Consider the following 19,421-nt stretch of genomic DNA (forward strand, 5'->3'; position numbering starts at 1 on the left):
GTCCAAGCAGTGCAGGATAAAACAGCAAGAGGAAAGAAAGGTAGAAAGCAGCATGCAGGGGTGGGAGGTGGCAAGGAAGTGTCAAGGTGCAGAGAAAGTGCTGAGCAGAAAACAACCAGCCATGTGGCCATGCATGTCCTGGGAAGAGAGAAGGGATGGGCAGCTACTTTTAGTGGATTGTGGGCTTCCCATTGCACCCATGCCAAACACTGAACCTGTTTTCACATTCAAGGACAAGGAACATGAAATCTAACAATTATTCTCCTACAGCTGACCTGGGGGTAATTTAGGTTTCAAGCAAAATTTCGTTTGCATCTTCTCCCCTCTTCTATTTGTGGAGTCTAAATCTATTTCCTCTGTTAATGGCTCCTATGCCAAGTGACCACAGGGCCAAAAACCCCTGTGATGTGCCAGGCAAACCTGACATATCAAATTTTGTGAGACACTGAAAACACCAACACCACAGACACAGCTTCTGCCCATACTGCACCACGTTTGCATCCAGGCAAGGCTTCCCTTCTTAGAATGAGGACAAGGCTTTGAGCCTGTCCCATCTAAAAACCACAACCATACATGAGAGCAGAGGCAGACTCCTGTAGGTTGCCTGCTTTTTGTCTCTGAAGAATAAAGCCAAGTGATCTGAGCTGACCTCCTGAAAACCCTGGGTGCATTTATAGAGGTTTCAAGAAGCCTCTGCTTAAGCTTCCATCACCAAAAGCTCTTGCAGACAACTCCAGGACTGTTAATAAATAGCAAAGACTACAGGCTTTACAAACAGCAACACCAAGTACCACTGCATGAGCAGAAGTAGAGTATTCCCTTAGTGCAAGTGGGAAGTAAGGAAGTCATTCAGTGCTCTCATGGCATGGTGGGATTTGCAGGAAAGCCAACCAAACATCATCCAATACAACATGGCTCCTACCATACCAATTCCCAGCTCCAACCTGACTACTGCAGCCTCAGCCACTCACTCACAATGCTACATGGCTGGTAAGAGTTCATCTTGAAGGGTAATAATATAATTGTGATTTTTTTGGATGGCTTTTATGGCTTCCATCAGCTGCCAGGCAAAACTTTTCCCCAAAACTACCAGCTGCCATGACCTGACGCAGGGCAGAGATCAGTGTGACATCTACACCAATCCAGACTTATTTACACCTCCTGGAAACCAAGCCTTCAAGAGAGAAGATGACAACCAACCAAAGCAGCAAATCTACCACTGTTTGCTGGAACCCCGTTTACTGACACCCAGCTCCCTATTTAATGTCTCCTGTTGACCTGCCTGGGGCTAGAGGGTATTCCTGAATGGGGGAAATGGCCTCAGGTTGTCAGAAAGACAAATTTTTACCTCAAAGGTCATCCTGGAGACAGCATCCTGCTCTGGGCGGAAGACTCCTTGCCGTTTTCCCCGTCGGTCCATGTTTGGCTGCTGGGCCATCACCCTGCTGTCAGCCATGCCATAGGAAGAGTCCCAGTAATATTCTGGCACCTTGACTTCTGAGGGGTTCTGGTTATATGGCTCCATTGGGAAAGGCTTCATTTTTTTCTCCAGAGGTTGCTGTTGCATCATGGGAGGCTGTAAGGACTGTTCAAATAGTTTGAGAGGGTCCTGGGACTGCAGGTAATAGGACTGCTTTACAGGCATGATCTTCCCCAGAGAGCCTTGGACTTGAGGTGGGTTCCAGAGCTGCTTTGATGAGTCTGTCTGGGGATACTGAGGCAATTACGAACAATTAATAACATTAATTGAATGCCTAACTCCATTCAAATTGTCAGTCTGGCTCCCTTGTGCTAAGCCATTCCACAAACATTCTGATTTGCTGTGTTATTCACCAAAATTCAGTCATGACAGGCATCTAATACTCCCTAGAAAGACCCATGAAAGAAATACCTAATCAGAAATATCACCTTCATATTTTATCTATTAAAAACACACAAATTCCATGAGATACTTTCATCTCTAGTTAGAGAATTCTACTTCTATAGTCACTAAATCTCAGCTTTTTTTCACATTTTCCCAGAAGTTCACAGGTCATAAGGTTTTGAAGGGCAGTTTTTAATAAGTAATCCAGTTAAGTTTGGACTTGCTGGAGAGAGTTCAGAGGAGGTCACTAAGATGCACAGGGCTGGAGCACCCCTGCCCTGGAGACAGGCTGAGAGAGTTGAAGAACACCAAACCCACAGTGGAAAGATCAGGGTGGGAACCAGGACCACAGAAGGTTGGGGTTGTTCAGCCTGCAGAATGCTCCAGGGAGACCTTAGAGCACCTTACAGTACCTGAAGGGGCTGCAGGAAAGCTGGAAAAGGATTTTTTACAAGGGTATGGAGTTACAGAACAAGGAGAAATGGTTTCCCCTTGAGAAGGGAGATCTAGAGGAGATACTAGGAAAAAATTCTTTGCTGTCACAGTGGTGAGACACTGGAACAGGTTGCCCAGAGAAGCTGTGGCTGCCCCATCCCTGGAAATGTTCCAAAGTCAGGCTGGATGGGGCTTGGAGCAGCCTCCTCTAGTGGGAGGTGTCCCTGCCCATGGAACTAGGTGATCTTTAAGGTCCTTCCAAGCCAAACCAATCTTTGCTTCTGTATTTTGAAATGAAGCTTAGCACATTGTCAGGTTTACCTGCTGGAATCCGGAGTGGTGTGGTGGGCTTTTCCCCAGGCCCTGCACAGCTTTTGTAGGGGACTGCTGCTGCTGTTTCTGGGCCAGAGCTTGGACCTGTAACTGGCTTGTGGACTGTGCTGTTGCCTGAGCTGGTAGAGATGAGAGGGCTTGCTGGGAAGGAGGTGGTGTTTGCTGAGGTCCCTGGGTCATTGGCCCTGGTCCAGAGGGCCTTTGCTGGCTGTAGGGAATGTGGGACTGTTTCCCACCTTGCACCTGGTTTCCTGCAGGTGAGTGAGCTGTGGGCTGGAGGAAGGTTCCTGGGACAGAAACACCACCTGGGAAGGTGTACCCTGTGCTCATGGAGAAAGCCACAGGAGGAGGGACAACGTAGGTTGGAGGTGGAAACCCTGGCAAAGATAAAAAAAGAAAACACTTTTAATCAAAATGGGGCAAAGCAGGGAGCTCCCTCAAGACAATATTTAGTGTGGGGTTTTGGTTGTTCAGGGCTTATTCCCATTTTGCTCATTTAGACTACAAGGACAGGAAATACCAAAGAGTCTGTTCCTTCCCTGCAGGGAAGGGACTAAACTTTTGGAGAGAAGCCATCAGTAAGTCTACCACCTCCTCCCAGAGGATCATCAGTCTCAGGATTAATTTAGACACAGATATATATATTTAAGGAAAGAAATCTCCATATCTGCAGGATCAATTTCTTTCCTCTAGTTCACAATGAAAAGCCAGGTCTGGAAGGCAGACTTTAATTCTGGGTCTCTCAGGCCAGGTTTTATGCTGATTTTGGGACAGGGAAGACATCCTTCTGTCTTCCATTGAGCAGCTACACCCAACAGCTGCCAGGATACACCCAATACACCCAATAGCTGCCATCTTCCAGCTATTCAGTGAGGAAACACATAGCGAGGTATGACAGGAACACTCCACAACAAAATGGAGCAACACAGCAACAACAGCAAATATGACCACACAAATTACAACTAGAAACACGAGCAAGACTACAAAAGAAAGTGAGCTTTAAAGAAGAAAGTGTTGTGACTGATCCTTTGTAATGGAGTCCTAAGCACAGGGAGTGTTTCCTCCCAAAGAAAAGACTTCTGTGTTATGGCAAACTCCAGAAGCAGCCTACTGTGAAGCTGCTTGATCTCCCCCCCTAGCTAACCAAAGGAAGGAAGATGCCAGATTTCATGGCACACCTTGATCCCAAAGCATAAAGGAATGTTATTTATTTTGTTAAGAGTTCTGCTTTGTAAAATTCTCAACGTGAAAATGCAGAGTCACTAATTCAGAGGCTGTAACAACCAGCACTACAGGGTTTTCTTTGCAGACAAAAGTAAAGCACACTTCAAAAGAATGATGCAAATTACCTGGCCGGCTAGGAAGTGGAGGGAAGGCTCCTGGATGATGAATGGGGATGAACTGAGAACTGCTGGCCTGGCTTGGAGTCTGAGTTACAGGTGTTTTCCTGGCTTCAGACACTGGAGTCTTCCTCATATCTGTCTGGGATTTCACCTAATGAAAAAGAAAGTAAGAAAAAATTTGGCAACTTTTTCTCTAACTACCCATATAACTCATTACTTCTCAAACAAAAAAAAAAATAATTAAACTCCCAGACTGTCTGTGAGATTACTTCCCTAAGGAACTGGGAGAAGCTTGGAACAGAGGAACTCAGTTGCCTCCTCAGTGACCTTCAGCAGGTTGCCCTGCCTGTCCTCAGCTGCAGTGCTATAAAAACAAGTGCAGATGCTATTACACTTCTCCTGGGGCACTGCTGCAATCTAACTCATGCTGCTTACATGCACAGCACCTTAAAACACAAACCCTACCATGTTCTCCCTAGGGAACTCTGTCAGCCTAATCCACACAGTGATAGAGCTGCCCATACCATGAACCTAGAGCATACAGCAGAAGTGCTTTAACCTTTCAGTTTTCTGGGATTTTCTGTTAAAAGAGCTGCACCAGTATAAGGAAGAGAAGAATGGAATGGAACGTTTACCTGATTCTGAGTCTGCTGCAGTCTGGGTCTTCCTGGAGGAAGACAGAGGGGAAGACTACTTTCCCTTTTTGTTCAGCTCAGCAGAACTGCCTGGAATGCAAGATGGAGCAGGCAGGAAAAAACAACAAGCAAGGAACCTGGGCAATACAGAAAGGGCCCAGGAGCAGACCTCACGCTTCAAAGGTGATCAAAAGAAAGGAACCAAATGAAAAAAAATCCAAACCAAACCAAACCAAAAGGGTGTAGGATTTATTTCAACATTTAATGCTGCTGAGTTAACAAGTGTTAGAGGCTTTTATGCCAAAATACAGTGGTAAGGGAGTAGGTGCATCCAAATGCTTTCTTAAATTCTTTTTCAAATAATTCCCCTTTAAGAAATTGTGGGAGTGAGGTTTATTTTTTGTATTTAATTTAGGAAGTAGATTGTAAGAGTGGAAGGTTTGGGTCTATTTTTGATCTCACACTAGAAAACATGAAGGAACTCCACCTCAAGGTCTGGCTGATGCTAAGCAACATGAAGGATGCTCATGCTGCATCACTTCACTGCCCACCTTCATCCTTCCTCCCATTCTGTCAATTCAACTTACATTGTGCTGTCCCTTTTTAACCCACAATGAACCAAACATTTTTGTAATCCAAAAATCCTAAAAGAAAGCTACACATTTTTTACATCAGTGTAAATGATGTAAATGATTCTTTTACATCAATGTTGGAGAATTCAAAAGACTCTTTCTGCCACTGGGATTTGAAAACACAAGCTCTAGTCTGTCAGAATCCCCCACCCTCATGATTTACACTTCATCTTAAAAGCTAATCCCTAAAATTGATTCATCAAGACAGACAAATTTCAGTGGCTTCCTTCCTTCTCCTTGGCCTTTCTTCCAAAGTGTCAACACCACCAATCTCTGCTTCCCTGGTGGTCCTGAGGGCTCCCACAGGGTGTTTGGGAGAGGCACCATTTCATCACAGGCACCTAAAAAGTTCATTACACCTTGAGCAAGTCTGCATGGAGCCTTCCTCAGCACCTAGTGTTATTTTCACTGAAAAGCAGAGAGATTCAGCCTCTATAACACTCTCATCATCCTGTCCAAGCGTGCAAGTTTTCCACTTATCTGCAGAAAAGGACTAATTATTTCTGTGTATTAGCCAAAAAACTATTTTGCTGCAGCATCTGCAGCATTTCAGCTTTGGAAGGCAATGAGCTATGGACAAGATAAAGCCTGAATTTTCAAGGAAGGCCAAAGCAGAGTGCTAACAGACCACCAGTCACTGCAAAACCTCCACCGATTCCTCCTCGGTCAGGGGAAGCAAAGCTCCCTTCCTGGAGGAGGTCTGGATAAGCAACTCCACCAAACTATACAAGACAAAATGCTGTAATAGTTGCCATAACAAACACAGCTGATAGAATTGAAAAGTCAAAAATAATTTCTATTCAACAACAGATGAAAAGTGAGCAACACAGCAGAACAGATTCCACTCTACTTGGATTTGAAATCAGTTTTTTCTGGGTTTGTTCTCTCAAGACTAAGACAAGCAATTTTCTGGTAAATAAGCTGGGTTCAAATTAAAATATCTTCCCTATCCACAGAATTATATACACTTTGTAGAAGATCTGGCAGGTTTTGCTTGCCTGATGTCCTTCATTTGCAAGACAGGGGAACTAACACTGAAACTGGGAGTTGTCCTTAGTCTTGCAACCATATTCTAGACACATTTAACAGATACTTCAAAAATCTGCTATTCTAACTCACCTAAGTTGTTTTTCAGACACCAGACTCTTGTTTGGTAACTCATGAACAAGTGCCATGTAGTTTCTGTAGGTTTCTTGCTTTTACCCCCCCTTGATAGGACCCCTTACAAAGCCAACTACACAGCACTGCCAGCTCAGCCCTTCCATTTCATAGCAATGATGTTTAGTAGCAAATAATCACAAGAACCAGAAGAATGATCCAAGGGTCCCAACACCACACACCAGATAGACTGGAAGAGCTGGTTTGTTTGGGTCAGGAAAAAGAGACCTCAATTACCCAAGACTTCAGAGCTGCTGCAAAGAGGAAGACATAAGTTATTCTGTAGATCTGTCCTGGGGAGCTCTAATGGGCTTACACTCAGGCAAGGGAGCTAAAAGTGCATTAGGAAATAATACAAGAATGGTGAAGAACTGACATTTTCTCTAGGGAAATAAGAGTCTCCATTACTATCATTAAATGCCTCCAGATGTCATCAAAGAATGACCTGAGATGCAGGCAAAGTATCCAGATACAGATCAGATCAATCCTGAAACTCTACACTCATATTTATTACCACTCAGTGGAAGCCAGGCCAGCAAATTCCCTGTCTACTTACAAGGTGAGCATTTCTGCACACAGTGCTCCCAGAAACAGAGGAAAAAAGCAAGCCTCAAAAAGATGACTAAGAAAAGAGCTGCTAAAATGAAAAGCAGCAATTCTGAGCAAGCAACTGAGCAAGGGTCTAAGTGCAGTGTGCCTCTCCTCTCTTCCACAGGGGGCCACCTGACTGCACACACAGCATGAAGGATCATATTCTACAATTGGGTGGGGTTTGTGATCTGTTTAATTTATTGAATATGCACCAGAGAACTGAACCCAAAATGCAGAGAACTCAGTTCCTTCACAACAGACTGCAGCAAGGTAAGAGCATGACTACAACTGTCCATCAGAACTCCCTTGCTAGCCTCAGTAATTTGAACAACAGGTAGAGGCTGGTTTTTAACTACCCTAAGCATACAGTAAAATCCCCTTTCATTGCTGCCTATTTTTTCCTCCTCAACACATCAAGACAGAATCAGGGAAAAGGGCAGCACAGACCCAAAGATTGCTAATACCTGGACAGATGGTTCTCTTTTTTGCATGCATTATCTGTACCTGCAGGACCCACCAGGAGACCTCAATTCTGCTGTACCCTTCACAAGCCATGACAGCCCTGACAGAAACATGATGCTGTTTATGCCACAGCATCCCTTTGATCTAAAGGCTTACCTGAACTGCCACGTTCTGCTTTCCTGCTTCCTGCATCTTATCCAAGCTGCATTTCTTGATCTCATTCTTTCTTTTATTGGTATCCTTCTTCCCATCAGTCTTATTGGCTACTATTCCTTTGCTATAGTCCCTTCTTTCCCTGCCTACATCCTTAGGGGGATAGATTCGCCCTTGCTCTCTGTTCAGTTCCCGTGGTTTGATGTTCTCTTTGAACGTGACCATTGGTTTTTCTCCTGCATCACAGTTGCTGTTGAGGCTCCTGCCAGAGGACAGAACTGATTTGAGTCCAGGGCTCCCATCAGCAGACAGCAGCTCTGCAACAGATGCTTCCTGCAAGGCGAGACTCTCTTTGGCTTCACTTGGGTCCTCTAGCAATAATTCCGGGATTTCTGTCAAAAACAACAGCTTTCCCACCTCGTTTTCACACTGAATCAACCTGAAAAACAAAGCCAGACAGAAAGGAAGTGAAAAGCAAGTAGGTAGAGCTTCTTACAGGGTGACCCACTCCCAAATTAGAGAAGTCATCATATGCACCCGGCACCTCTTCACCCCAGCAATAAGATGTTACATCTCTCAGCTAAGGGCATTCTCTACCATCCATGACATCAGCTTGTCTGCAAAGAATCTTGCTACCATTTCAAACACCATTTCCACTTAGCTGTGCTGCAGTATCACTAAAAAAGCCTCATCAGACATGCTGCATTACTCCAAATACTTCCCTGTCATAATTAGTCAATTGGGTGAGCCCACAGAATACGTTATCGGCACCGTCAGCATCTTGTGTTCACATTATACCTAACTGCAGTGTCAAATAAGGAGAAAATACAGCTCTGGGACCTGTGCTACCTCATCTTACACCTGCAACTGAAAGACTCAGAAGCAGCTTGTAGTTACCTGGGCTGGTTATCAGCAATCCATTTGCCTGTGAAGATCAGACGCTGCTCCCGTATCCGACGCTGTTGCCCTTCCCTGTCTCCTGTAATTGCCTGGTGGCCTTTAGAAAAATCCAAGTTCCTAGTGTTGATATAGGAGAGGGAATGATATTAATAAGACAGCCTCTGCAACAGTTTTTTTCTTTAGAAACACAGCTGGGTCAGCATCACTCTTACAGGCTGTGAAATTTCAGCAGGTATTATTCAATACATGACAGTCGTGGATGCTGGATTTACAGACACAGTGTGCAACTACATCAAAGAATCACAGTTTGGTTTCAGTAAGAAGGGACCTTAAAGATCATCTAGTTCCAACCCCTCTGCACCTGTTCCAGTGTCTTACCACCCTCGCACTAAAGAATTTCTTCCTTATGTCTAACCCAAATCCACCCTCTTCCAGCTTCTGACTTCAAGAAGGTTTTTTTTTAAGATAGCTCATCTGTGTGGTAACTGAGAATCACAAACATAGTGGAGTGAATGCTTCTAATATTGTCAGCACTTATGTATGATGTTTGGTACAGGGACACAGTCAAAACAGAGTATTCATTTTATCAACTTACAGAAGAAAACCAAAAAAGTCATAATCAATATCATAAGCTCATGACTTTTCCCAGAGTTCTACTGAAGATTTACTTACTCTGTACTCAAGTCTTGTGCTGCCTATTAGAGTTCTGATGAAAAGATATCTACATCAATCCATCCAGCAGTAAGCACACACAAAATAAGATATTGTAGAGGTCAATGTTTACCAGAACAGTGACATCAGCAAGAGTAGAGTTTCCTTCAGCTGTCACCCACCTGAATGAGGGCCTCAGAGCCAAGAATCCTTGCAGCTCAAATTCTTCTGGAAGGGGGGTTGCTGGTGAACAGACAGCAAACAGCATAAGGAAAGCATGAACACATTCAGGACAACACAAAGGTACCTCAGCAAGGTCATTATACAAAACAAAGCCTTTATTAAAGATGCTCAGTTGTACTGGTCCACCTTGCAACCCAAGGAGCTCAGAAATTACAAGCAGAGCAAACTCTGCTTGGTGCAAGGAAGCAGCATTTGCAAAGTATTCTTATTTACTGAAACCAGAAGACAATGTGATCCCTGTTTGCTCTTCAACTGCAGTTCCCCTTAAGGTCAGAAGAAAACCCATGGACTCTTCCCACTTTTTTACAGCACAACCTAAAATCACCCTTACCATTATTATTGGATAGATCTTCTTCATGAGGCTGGAAGCTGTTTAGAAGAGAAATCAGCCAGGGCCATATGCTGCAAATCAGAAAACAGACAAACTGTAAGTGAAACTACAGAACATGGAAACTATTCACCTTACCAAGAAAAGGTTAAACTCTTGTTACAGAGCCACATCTTCCATTAATCCTCTGATTCCCAAGAAAAGGCAAAGTTTCTCAAGTGCCAGTAGCAAGACCACCTTCTGGAAAGAATTAATAGTTTTTCAATAGCCAATCTAAAGTTACCAAGAAAGCCAGGCTCTCACAGCATAAAGAATTTTACTTGACAAAACTATTACAAATTTTTAAAGCACCTGTTTGCAATTCACATTTTCCAGTCCAAAGCTGCCTCCTCTTAAGGACACAGTGAATTAATCAGTTGGGAAGCAAAATAATTTATCAAAACACCACTGTACTTTTGTTCTGTGAACATGAACACCACACTGGAGCACTGGAGCAGCTACCAAGATGGTCTCAGTAGGGACTGTACAGAGTAAGATCATTAAAAACCAGATGTTAATTGGCAGTTTCCCCACCCTGCACTGGCACAGTAATACAAGCAACAACTGGAAATTCTTTACAAAGGCCCTGGGCAAATAATGGAAAAATTGAAATGATCACTGTATAGGCAGTGAATATTGAACTACCACCACAAATCTGCTTTCTCCTGACTTGTTAAAAGCTCCAACCCAAAAGTCTAAGTCTGCTTCAGCTTTAAGTGATGGGCAGGAAGACCTTGGAAGCAACAGATAAAATATTTCAAGGAGTCCACTGTGCTTCGTGTCAGGGAAATGAAACTCCACCTTCCCTCAGCAAGGCTTTCAGCCATCATCTAGCACCTGGGTTGCAGAATGCAACATGAACCCAAAAGCCTGAGGCCAGCCACTTTTCTGTACCACCCCAGGGACTGGAAACATGTTTATGCTTATTCTCCACACTAAACTAAGTGCCTTCCCATGTCTGACAAGGAACAGGAGCAAAAAAAGGCAAGAGTGCAAGTGTTGTGCAACCTGCAGTAAACTGCAGTCTTCATGTACAGCACTTGAAATAATGAGATTTTGTAATAAAAGATCTCTGAACAAGAGAGTGATGTAGTGACACGTGTAAAAACTTAAATGTAATGTGATTTCCACAGGGCAGGGCTGGAAAACTCATTTCAAAAGAGCATACAGTAGTATTGGTACAGTCACTTGTGTACTCGGTTCTTGCCTTCAGATTTATCAACTCTTCTAGGTGAAAACATTTCCTTCCTACTTCAGATGCTCATTCCCTTTGGGAACTAATTATCCACAGGAAAATGCTAAGCAGTGAATGAGGACAACAAAGTTTAAAAAGGAGTGTAGGTTATTTCTCCAACCAAGAGCATGAATAAGTATGAATTCAGAGTAACTTTTGAGCACACACATTCTCTGTGGTTTTGATGGCTGTAATAATGAGTTCTAGAACTACTTTTCCCATTATTAATTTGTGTATCATCAGCTATTACTACCTTATGCAATTAAATGTATCAAAAGAAAGATGAACACTCACTACCGTCTTTCATCCACAACTGCCTCCTGAAAAACACTGGGTCGAAGTTTCAGCCAGTCCATTGAAACCTTCACTGCTGGAAGAGGATAAGCAGCCCCAGAGTCCTCCTGGTAGTCATTTTGTAAAGGACACTTGCACAAAACTCCAAGAAAGGACACTAGAAACAGAAAAATAAACCCAACACAAAAATAACCCAAGGTGGGAGTGACAAATGACCCAATAACCTAATGCAACATATCCCAGCCAGAAGACCTTTATCTGTCAGCCAGCTCTTTAGAACAAAGCAGCCCAATTACCTAATCTTAAAGAAAAAAATCCACCAGCAGAACAGAAAATCTTTTTTTCAAGTTTTTTTCAAGCAGATTCTTTGTGGTATTTCTCCTCCCTCTACTTTCTTAAGTGCCTTGGCAAGCTATTTTGGCAAGTTAACAAAACCAGGTGAGACAGGCCCATTACAAAAATATTAATTCTTTTATTACAAATGATCAACTCTGCTATCTATCTGTATTTCAGAGGGCACACAAGCTGAGATTCAGCAATCACACCAGTGTGACCGTGGTGCTTTCAGAATCAGCTCCAGGCTGGAACCAGGAGAAATCCAGCTCTTCAGAAACCCAGCTCTTCAGAAACCCAGCTCTTCAGAAATTTAGGTGTAGATGAACAAGGCCAATCATGGGCTGGATCAGGTTAAGCAAGTCAGCACTATGTGGCTAACCTAGACTGCTCTGCACTTTCACTTAACTTCTAGCTGGTATTATCAAGAGTACAGAAGCAGTTTTAGTCCTAGTTCAGTCAACTTCAGTCCTGTTGAGGAACCAGCTCCATTCAAAGCCACTCCAAGCACACTGCAGACAACTGCAGAGCAGCCCCCCAAACAGGGTAACACCCACTGCTCAACTGGATCCAAACTGTGCACCTAAGTTAAAATGTTCCTTCAGCACTAAGATACAGAGTTCTGTCAGGCTTCAGATGGATGAAGTCCAAGACACATAAATCCAGTGTTAGTCAGCATTGCCAGACATAAACAACCCTACATAACCACCTTCTCTCAAACTGTTTCCAACACTGTCCATCCTCATCATTTCCCTCACGCAGCCATTAAGCCAGATGCTGGCAGGAAATTACTAATGGATTCCGTATAAAACCAAAAGAAATCCAAAAAATCAATTTGCTTTCCTACTTACTGAAGAGAGCCAGTAACTGTGTCCAGCAGAGCTGCTCATCCTGGCTGTAGCTGTGCTGTTCTGTTTCATTGCTGAAGTCTCGGAGGTGATGCAGTTGAAAGAGATTGATGACAGTAATATGTACTAACTGCTGGGAATTGAAGGCCTTTTGGAATAACAACCTCTGCAACAAAGACACACAGACAAGAGGATGCATCTTTACATGGTGGAACAAACACCTGAAAGGATTAGTTGCTCCTTCACTACTTGACTAATGCTTCTGCCCTGAAGGCAACATTCAGTTTCTTCTCAGGTCATCCCTAGGAGCACAGTGCTGGGCTTTAAGCCCAATTTTGCTCATACACCAAACTATATGCATAAGGAATTAACATTTTCTTGCACATGGCTCCCTTTCAGAACCAGTTTGACTTCACTGTGTAATGACAGCATCAAAATGCCACTGCAAGGATTGCAGAGGATGTAGAGCCACTGCATTTTGTCAGAGTTTTGAAGAAATAGCACAGAGAAGGTGACAGTTTAAAACAACAAAACAGCCTTGGAAAATGTCAATGCTGAGTGATTATGTATTAAGGAGTAATTCCACATCTGACTTCATGGCTCATGGAATGCCATGGTGGACTAAAATAGCATGAGCTATTTGCAAATGCACTTCAGTAATTGTCTCAGCCACTTTCCTCAGAGCAAGGCAAGAGATTTTCATGTGCTTTTTTGAGCACTGTAGAAAAAAGGGCATAATCTAAACAAAAACCAGCTTCTCTTCAGAGCCATCAGACAAGGAGACAACTGGCTTAGCCAGCATAAACACCAGGAAAAAGTTTGAGCTCCCTCTTTAACCTTGATTTTTAGACCAAGCAGACTCTACAGCTGACAACTATGATTGACTGCTAGCAGAGCTGGCAGCACCAGAACCATGGGCCCAGCTGAACACTCCTCACCCTGCAGCTCCTCTCCTGATTCTGAGCTAACATCAGCCACACAGTTAAAGGGAGCATCCACCATACAGCCAATTGCACATCCAAATTCAGCACATTAAAGTCAAGAGAGCTGCTCTTTAGTAAATTAAGCTTTATGTTGCATAGTATAGAAGCCAAAAAGTAACCAAAGCAGGGCTCAGTTAGCTGTCTTTAAACAGCCTGGATTAGCTCAGAAAAATAAGACTGTTCCACACACCTGAGCAATGCTCATAATTATTGGCTGTAAGCATTGTGGAAAGAGTAGTACTTGTTCAACAGCCACCAGCACAGAAAGTGAGATAAAAATCAATGAATTTTCTAACTACTTTAAGGCCCAGCATTCAAACAACTCACATTCAAATCTCATAGTTCACAAGTTGTAGGGTTTTTTGTTTGCTTGTTTGCTTTAAAGAATATCTGGACCCAATTCAGTGCAAAAATCAAAACAGGCACAGTAGAGAACATCTGTAATTCCTTTTATTTCTAGGACCACCTCCCCTTTAACTTGAAAAAGCATCCACTACACTTACTCCATTGACCATATCCATACTACAGTTACTTTCCACAAATGAAGATGCTGAAGCAGAGCAGTTTCCAAAAGGGATGCAACAGTTCATATAATGTCCACTTTGAAACTGTACTACCTTGTATAACTTAATTATCTTTTTTTTTTTTTTTAATTTTTGCTACATAGTCCAACTTAATGAGCTGGCTGCCTAATTAATGGATATTCCTAGATTCTCCAGAAAAACCCTGTTGTGAACAATTTTAGTCTACACACAAATAAGGCTGTACTGAAACACTGTTTTTACAGGCAAACTGGTGACAGGAGAAGCAAGTTATCTGAGGAAGACTAAAAGCAGTCTTAATAACCAGTGAGAGTACATGAATGTCATCCAAAATTGAAGCTCTGCAAGTTCCTCAGGCAACTGAGCCAAGACTTCCCAGATGAATCAAATGCTTTTCACAGGTATCCAAGATTCACCCAGGTTAAAAAGCAGAAAATCAACTCGAGTCACTGGTTTCTCCTGCATTTCCACCAATAAACAAAAACCAAAACACCAAAACATTTAAAAGGGAAAAAAAATTCCTACTCTATGTAAGAACCACCCAGTAATGCAGACCTTCCATAACTGGCTACTTGAGCTTCCTCTATTTTAGCATGGGAAAAGCTATTATCAGACAGTAATTTCAGAACTTCAGCCACTAAAAATACTCAATACACTAATTAATGTTGTTAAAACTAACCTTGAACTGTTCTTCCAGCTTTTCACGAAGAGGGCTCAGCTTCTCCAAGCTCTTACTCAGGTACACATGGCCATGGAATTTAATAAATGCCTTGATGAAGTCAGACACGCTCCATCGAGTCTTCACCTCATCCCGACTACGTTCAGAACAGAAATACCCAACTTTGGTCTTTGGAATCAGACACAAAACATCACAAATGTTCTCAATGGAGTTCAAGAAAGGAGGAACATCTATGCAAATTTAAATTTACTTTTTCACCTTGGCACAATATGCTTATTCCCTACTCACACTCAGGAGAAACCCAGACACAAATTATTCTTCGTTCTGTGCCTGACTCTTCTCTGACTGGAAAGGGCTCAAGGAACTTCTGTTCCTGCTATGAAATATCAGCAACTCCTGACAAGGGAGGTACATTTGCAAAAAGTCTCCTCCATCCTACCCAAGCAGAGGAACACATAATTTATCTTACCTTTCCAGTGCTTTAGAAAGTGCTTTTTGTAGGTTAGTGGAGGCAGCTGGGAAAGGAAACTTCACAGCAATGCTTCTGCAGTAGTAGAAAATTGTGGTCAAGTGGTCTCCTTTGGAGGAAGCTAGAATAGCCAACTGATTATAAGGCTGACCTAAGGGAGAAAAAGAAGTTGTCATGGACCAATGTGTGATTTTCAGATTTCAGAATAAGTATGATCACCTCAAAAAGGGAGCACAAAGTTCTAAATCTTCACCCGTGTTTGGGTTCATCTGCTGACTGCTTTACTCCAGCTTCATCAGGAACATTCAAATGAAAAAGCTTCTAAATTTGTTTTGTTTTGGGCTTTTTAAATATGGTGCCAGACTTTTGTCTAAATAAGAAGATGCTGTCAAAGCAAATCTTTCACCATTGACCTATTTATCTTCATCTCTTTGGAGAAAATCTAGCCCAGATTTACCTGGTGAGGAATAAGTTAATAGTTTCTGCCTAGAGAGTAAAAACTTCTATACTTAGAATAGGGATAATCTTTCAATTTTTAGAACCTAACTGGCTGCAGAATGAAATTACTGGTTTTAGAAACCCAGGTCAAAAAGAATTTATCCTTCTCTCACCACCCTTATGTTTTGGACCACTATAAGCCTATAGCTAAAAAACTAGATCCATAAATGAAAGGAGCTCTAAACTTGCATGAGCAACTTGGAAAACTCTATTTTAGCTACTAAGCTTTACAAACATATGAACAAACAAGAAAAGGCAAAAAAATGGTAGGCAAGTTTTAATTTATTGTACTTTTATAACATGTGAATATAATACAGTATAGTGCAGCAACAGAGAAGCCTTGGAGTGAAATTTTATTACCTTCTTTGCTTTTAGATCTTCACAGAAACAAGTGACAGCAATCAGGCAAAGAGCTAATTTCTAACTGATTTACCTACAGGTCAGGCTTTGTTGCATGGGTATTTGGGGAGGTTGGTTTATATAAAATTCCAAGTTTCCAACTGCTACAGAAGAAAAGCAATAACTCCAATGTTCTTTTGGGGTTATGAACTCAGAAGGTATCCCAGACTCACCATTAGAAGGGACAAGCTGAGCTGCATGTCTGTAATAAGACTCTGCCTGGCTGGTCTGATTCCTATAACGAGCTAAGAAAACAACAAAAAAGCTCCAAATTAAGACAAAAAAATTAAACTCTCCTGCATTTATTTTAATACAAATCAGTTTACTTGAAGAACATTTTATTCTTATTTTAGAAATAGGCATCAGAAGAACATACAATTACACCCAGCAATGTGAGGATACATAATATGAATTTTCAGGTGGTTGTTTTTCCTCAGATCCTATTGTCATGGCTTATCTGCATGTAGAATAATACTGTGCCAACAGCATCACATCCAGAGAGCTCTAAGTATTTTTCACACTTTACACAACCAGCAACTAAATCTACTTCCAGATTATTGTAAAAACAATTGCAGATTCCAGTGGAAAAAAACATCTAGAACACATAGCTCTCCTCAAACTAGAAATACTCAGAGAAATAAACTCCATGTAAAAAAGAAAGCTCACTCATAAAAGGCTGGATTTGTAACTGCTGCCTTTGTACATGAGATTTAAAATTAATGTTCTGAAATGGAGAAGAAGGCTAGCCTACTGCAACAAGATTTCATCAGAACTACTGGTTTCAACATTTCACTGTGCCTACTAGCTATGACAAGATTAGTACACTGGAAGACAGATTCTAGCAAATCACTAGAAAGCTAGTGATTAACTGTCTCCCTGCATTAATCTGTAACACACATTAGAAAAGTCCAACAGCTCTGCCTTACCAGACCTTTCCCCCTGCAGCAACCACACAGCTCAGCTACTAACTACTCATTTGGAGCATGCTTGGCCCTGGGTATGTATAGATCCCTCTTTGTGAGGGCTGAACACAGGTGCAGCTCAGTGTCCTGTCTTTTTTTCCTTGAAAAACTCACCAATATCTCCAAGGTGGACAAGGCAGTGCTGGCAGATGTAAGAGCAGGAGCTGGACTGTGGCTTCACTATGGCGCTGGTGTGCGTCTGTTTATTGCTAATGATTCCCAGTTGGGAAGACTTTACACGACATGGCAAGTCAACATTAAAAACTGTGCACAATTCCTGTAATAACTGCAAAAACAGGTGGAGTTTAGGAGCTGGTAGACACAGCAGAAAAGCATGGAAACAACAGACAACAGTGCATCACTGAGACGTGGAGCAGCTGAACATATTTGAAGTGAACGAGGCCAGTTTCCAGAAAGTAAAAATTTAAATTGGTTTCTCCCTACAGAAGTGACTCAGCTCCACACTACATCATTCTGCCCAGAAGCTTTGCTTCTTTTCTGTAAGAAAGAGCTATGCATCCCAAACCAGCAAGTAACTCAAATCCCATGATACTCAAAGCAGGCATCAGTAGAGATTGCTTATCAGAGCTCTACAACACTTCGGGTTTTGTTGGGCTTTCTTACTAGGGTTGGTTTAGTTTTTTGTTTGTTTTGGTTTTTAAGCAGGACACTCATAAGGAACACAGTCTTTTTAATATCTTGACACTATATTTTTAATATCTTGACACTATATATTCTTAATATCTTGACACTATTATCTGAAAGTAATAGAAGCTTTGAAGAAGCTCTGAAGAAGCTTGCTCCAACATTGGGAGCACCACTATCATAGAATCATAGAATTGGCTGGGTTGGAAGGGACCTCAGAGATCATCAAGTCCAACCCTTGATCCACTACTGCTGCAGTTACTAGACCATGGCACTGAGTGCCACATCCAGTCTCTTTTTAAATATCTCCAAGGATGGAGATATCCTGACTTTAAAACTCCAGAACAAAACCCAGACTGTAGGCAGCACAAGGCAATAGTTGCTAACAGTTCAGTGGCCGAGTTGTAAGTAAGTATTTGTGCTAAGCTAACAGTGAGACTCTTTCAAAGAAGAAGATCAAGTATCTCAAAAGCTAATGCAAGGAAAATCTGACCTTTGCCTTTCTAATTAGGACTTTTGAAGTTTTTCTCAATGGACTCCAGCAACTACTTTGGAGAGCAACAGTCGCTACATAGCAAAAGTATTTGTTCTGTTGTGGTACAGGGTTAAAAATGCAGGCAAGAATTAAAAGGCTGGCTCCCAGCTGGGAATATCCTCAGTCTTTAAAGAAAAAGACCTGCAGCAGGGTTCCACTTCCAAATAAAAGTGTTTAGAAAGCCAGGGCTGACAGAGGTGTGCACACTGTCAACAACTGAACGTGCAACACGGCGCAGAAAAAGGCTCATGTTACATGAGCCTCCTGTCTTTCATAGAGTAGATAAAAATCCCCAAATGAGAGGGATCTCCCAGATGAAAGCTGGATAAAAGAGAGCAACCTTACATGTTCCAACATGCTGAATTAGTAGAATTCATGCTCTCTTTCAAAGATGTCATTTACAGAGGCCTCGCAGTTGGAGAGCTGCTGTCTTGGCTGAGCAAAAATCTTTAGACTAAAAATGGGACAGTGAACATCAGAGCAAACAAAGACAGACAGCCCAGTCTGTGGTGTCATCCACAAAAAGAGCAAAATTCCCTGACACACTGCATGGAAGAACAAGGCTTTTGGGGTGACAAATGGTGGAGATGGTAGAAAATCCTTGGCAGCCATGCCACAGGCTGTCAAACTAACAGCTTTGCAAAAAAATAATGCCCAAAGGAGAAAAAAAAATAAAATCAGAGATCCTGGAAGAATCTGGGGAGTTCAGAATCAAACCAGGAGCTTAAACAGTGAGACTGCAATGCTGTGCATGTTGTAACCCAAAGCCTGTGCAAATTAGCCCTGGAAGAAGCTCGAATCACTCTTTTGAGTAGAGGTTTCAGCAGTAACAATGTTGTTACAGGATAAACCAACAGGGAAAAAACACAAAACCAGGAAAAAGTTATCTTTGTTGAGGTCATTATCACACACCTATTCTCTATAATCTACTTGGTGAAATCTAATACTGCAAAAAGAATACAGGCAAAAAACTGCAGTAAGCTGATTCCTAATTCTTAAGAATAGGAACCACTCTCTTTAACTAAAAACCTCAAAGAAGATACTTAGCTCAAGAGCACTCAACAATACAGTTTTACTTAAGGGGAAAAAAAGTTCCTACAGCTAAGGTTTGCTATTCTGAATAACCTGACAAAAAAAAAATAGAAAAGAATTAAAATACAGACTGAAGATTCACTTGTACACCTGGGAGCCTTGAGCAAAACACCAACAAGACATTAAATGCTGTAAAGTCTA

At 42.1% G+C, this 19,421-nt stretch overlaps 1 protein-coding gene across 3 annotated transcripts in view; it reads right to left on the reverse strand.

The window, feature by feature from the left end:
• Positions 1 to 19,421, reverse strand: part of SMG7 (SMG7 nonsense mediated mRNA decay factor) — a 52,060-nt gene that overhangs the window by 7,327 nt on the left and 25,312 nt on the right. For 2 of the 3 annotated variants that reach the window (XM_030455018.1, XM_030455021.1), the window contains exons 5-17: positions 17,123 to 17,294; positions 16,220 to 16,291; positions 15,150 to 15,300; positions 14,681 to 14,816; positions 12,480 to 12,642; positions 11,296 to 11,452; positions 9,732 to 9,802; positions 9,340 to 9,400; positions 8,504 to 8,623; positions 7,610 to 8,045; positions 3,982 to 4,126; positions 2,621 to 3,009; positions 1,349 to 1,714 (exon numbers count right to left, since the gene is read on the reverse strand). In XM_030455018.1, the coding sequence (XP_030310878.1) occupies positions 1,349 to 1,714; positions 2,621 to 3,009; positions 3,982 to 4,126; positions 7,610 to 8,045; positions 8,504 to 8,623; positions 9,340 to 9,400; positions 9,732 to 9,802; positions 11,296 to 11,452; positions 12,480 to 12,642; positions 14,681 to 14,816; positions 15,150 to 15,300; positions 16,220 to 16,291; positions 17,123 to 17,294 (2,439 nt within the window). The remainder of the gene's footprint in view (positions 1 to 1,348; positions 1,715 to 2,620; positions 3,010 to 3,981; positions 4,127 to 7,609; positions 8,046 to 8,503; positions 8,624 to 9,339; positions 9,401 to 9,731; positions 9,803 to 11,295; positions 11,453 to 12,479; positions 12,643 to 14,680; positions 14,817 to 15,149; positions 15,301 to 16,219; positions 16,292 to 17,122; positions 17,295 to 19,421) is intronic. The other variant, XM_030455019.1, reaches the window with a different exon arrangement.

This window comes from Calypte anna, chromosome 8 (assembly GCF_003957555.1).
Source record: "Calypte anna isolate BGI_N300 chromosome 8, bCalAnn1_v1.p, whole genome shotgun sequence".
Lineage (NCBI taxonomy): Eukaryota > Metazoa > Chordata > Aves > Apodiformes > Trochilidae > Calypte > Calypte anna.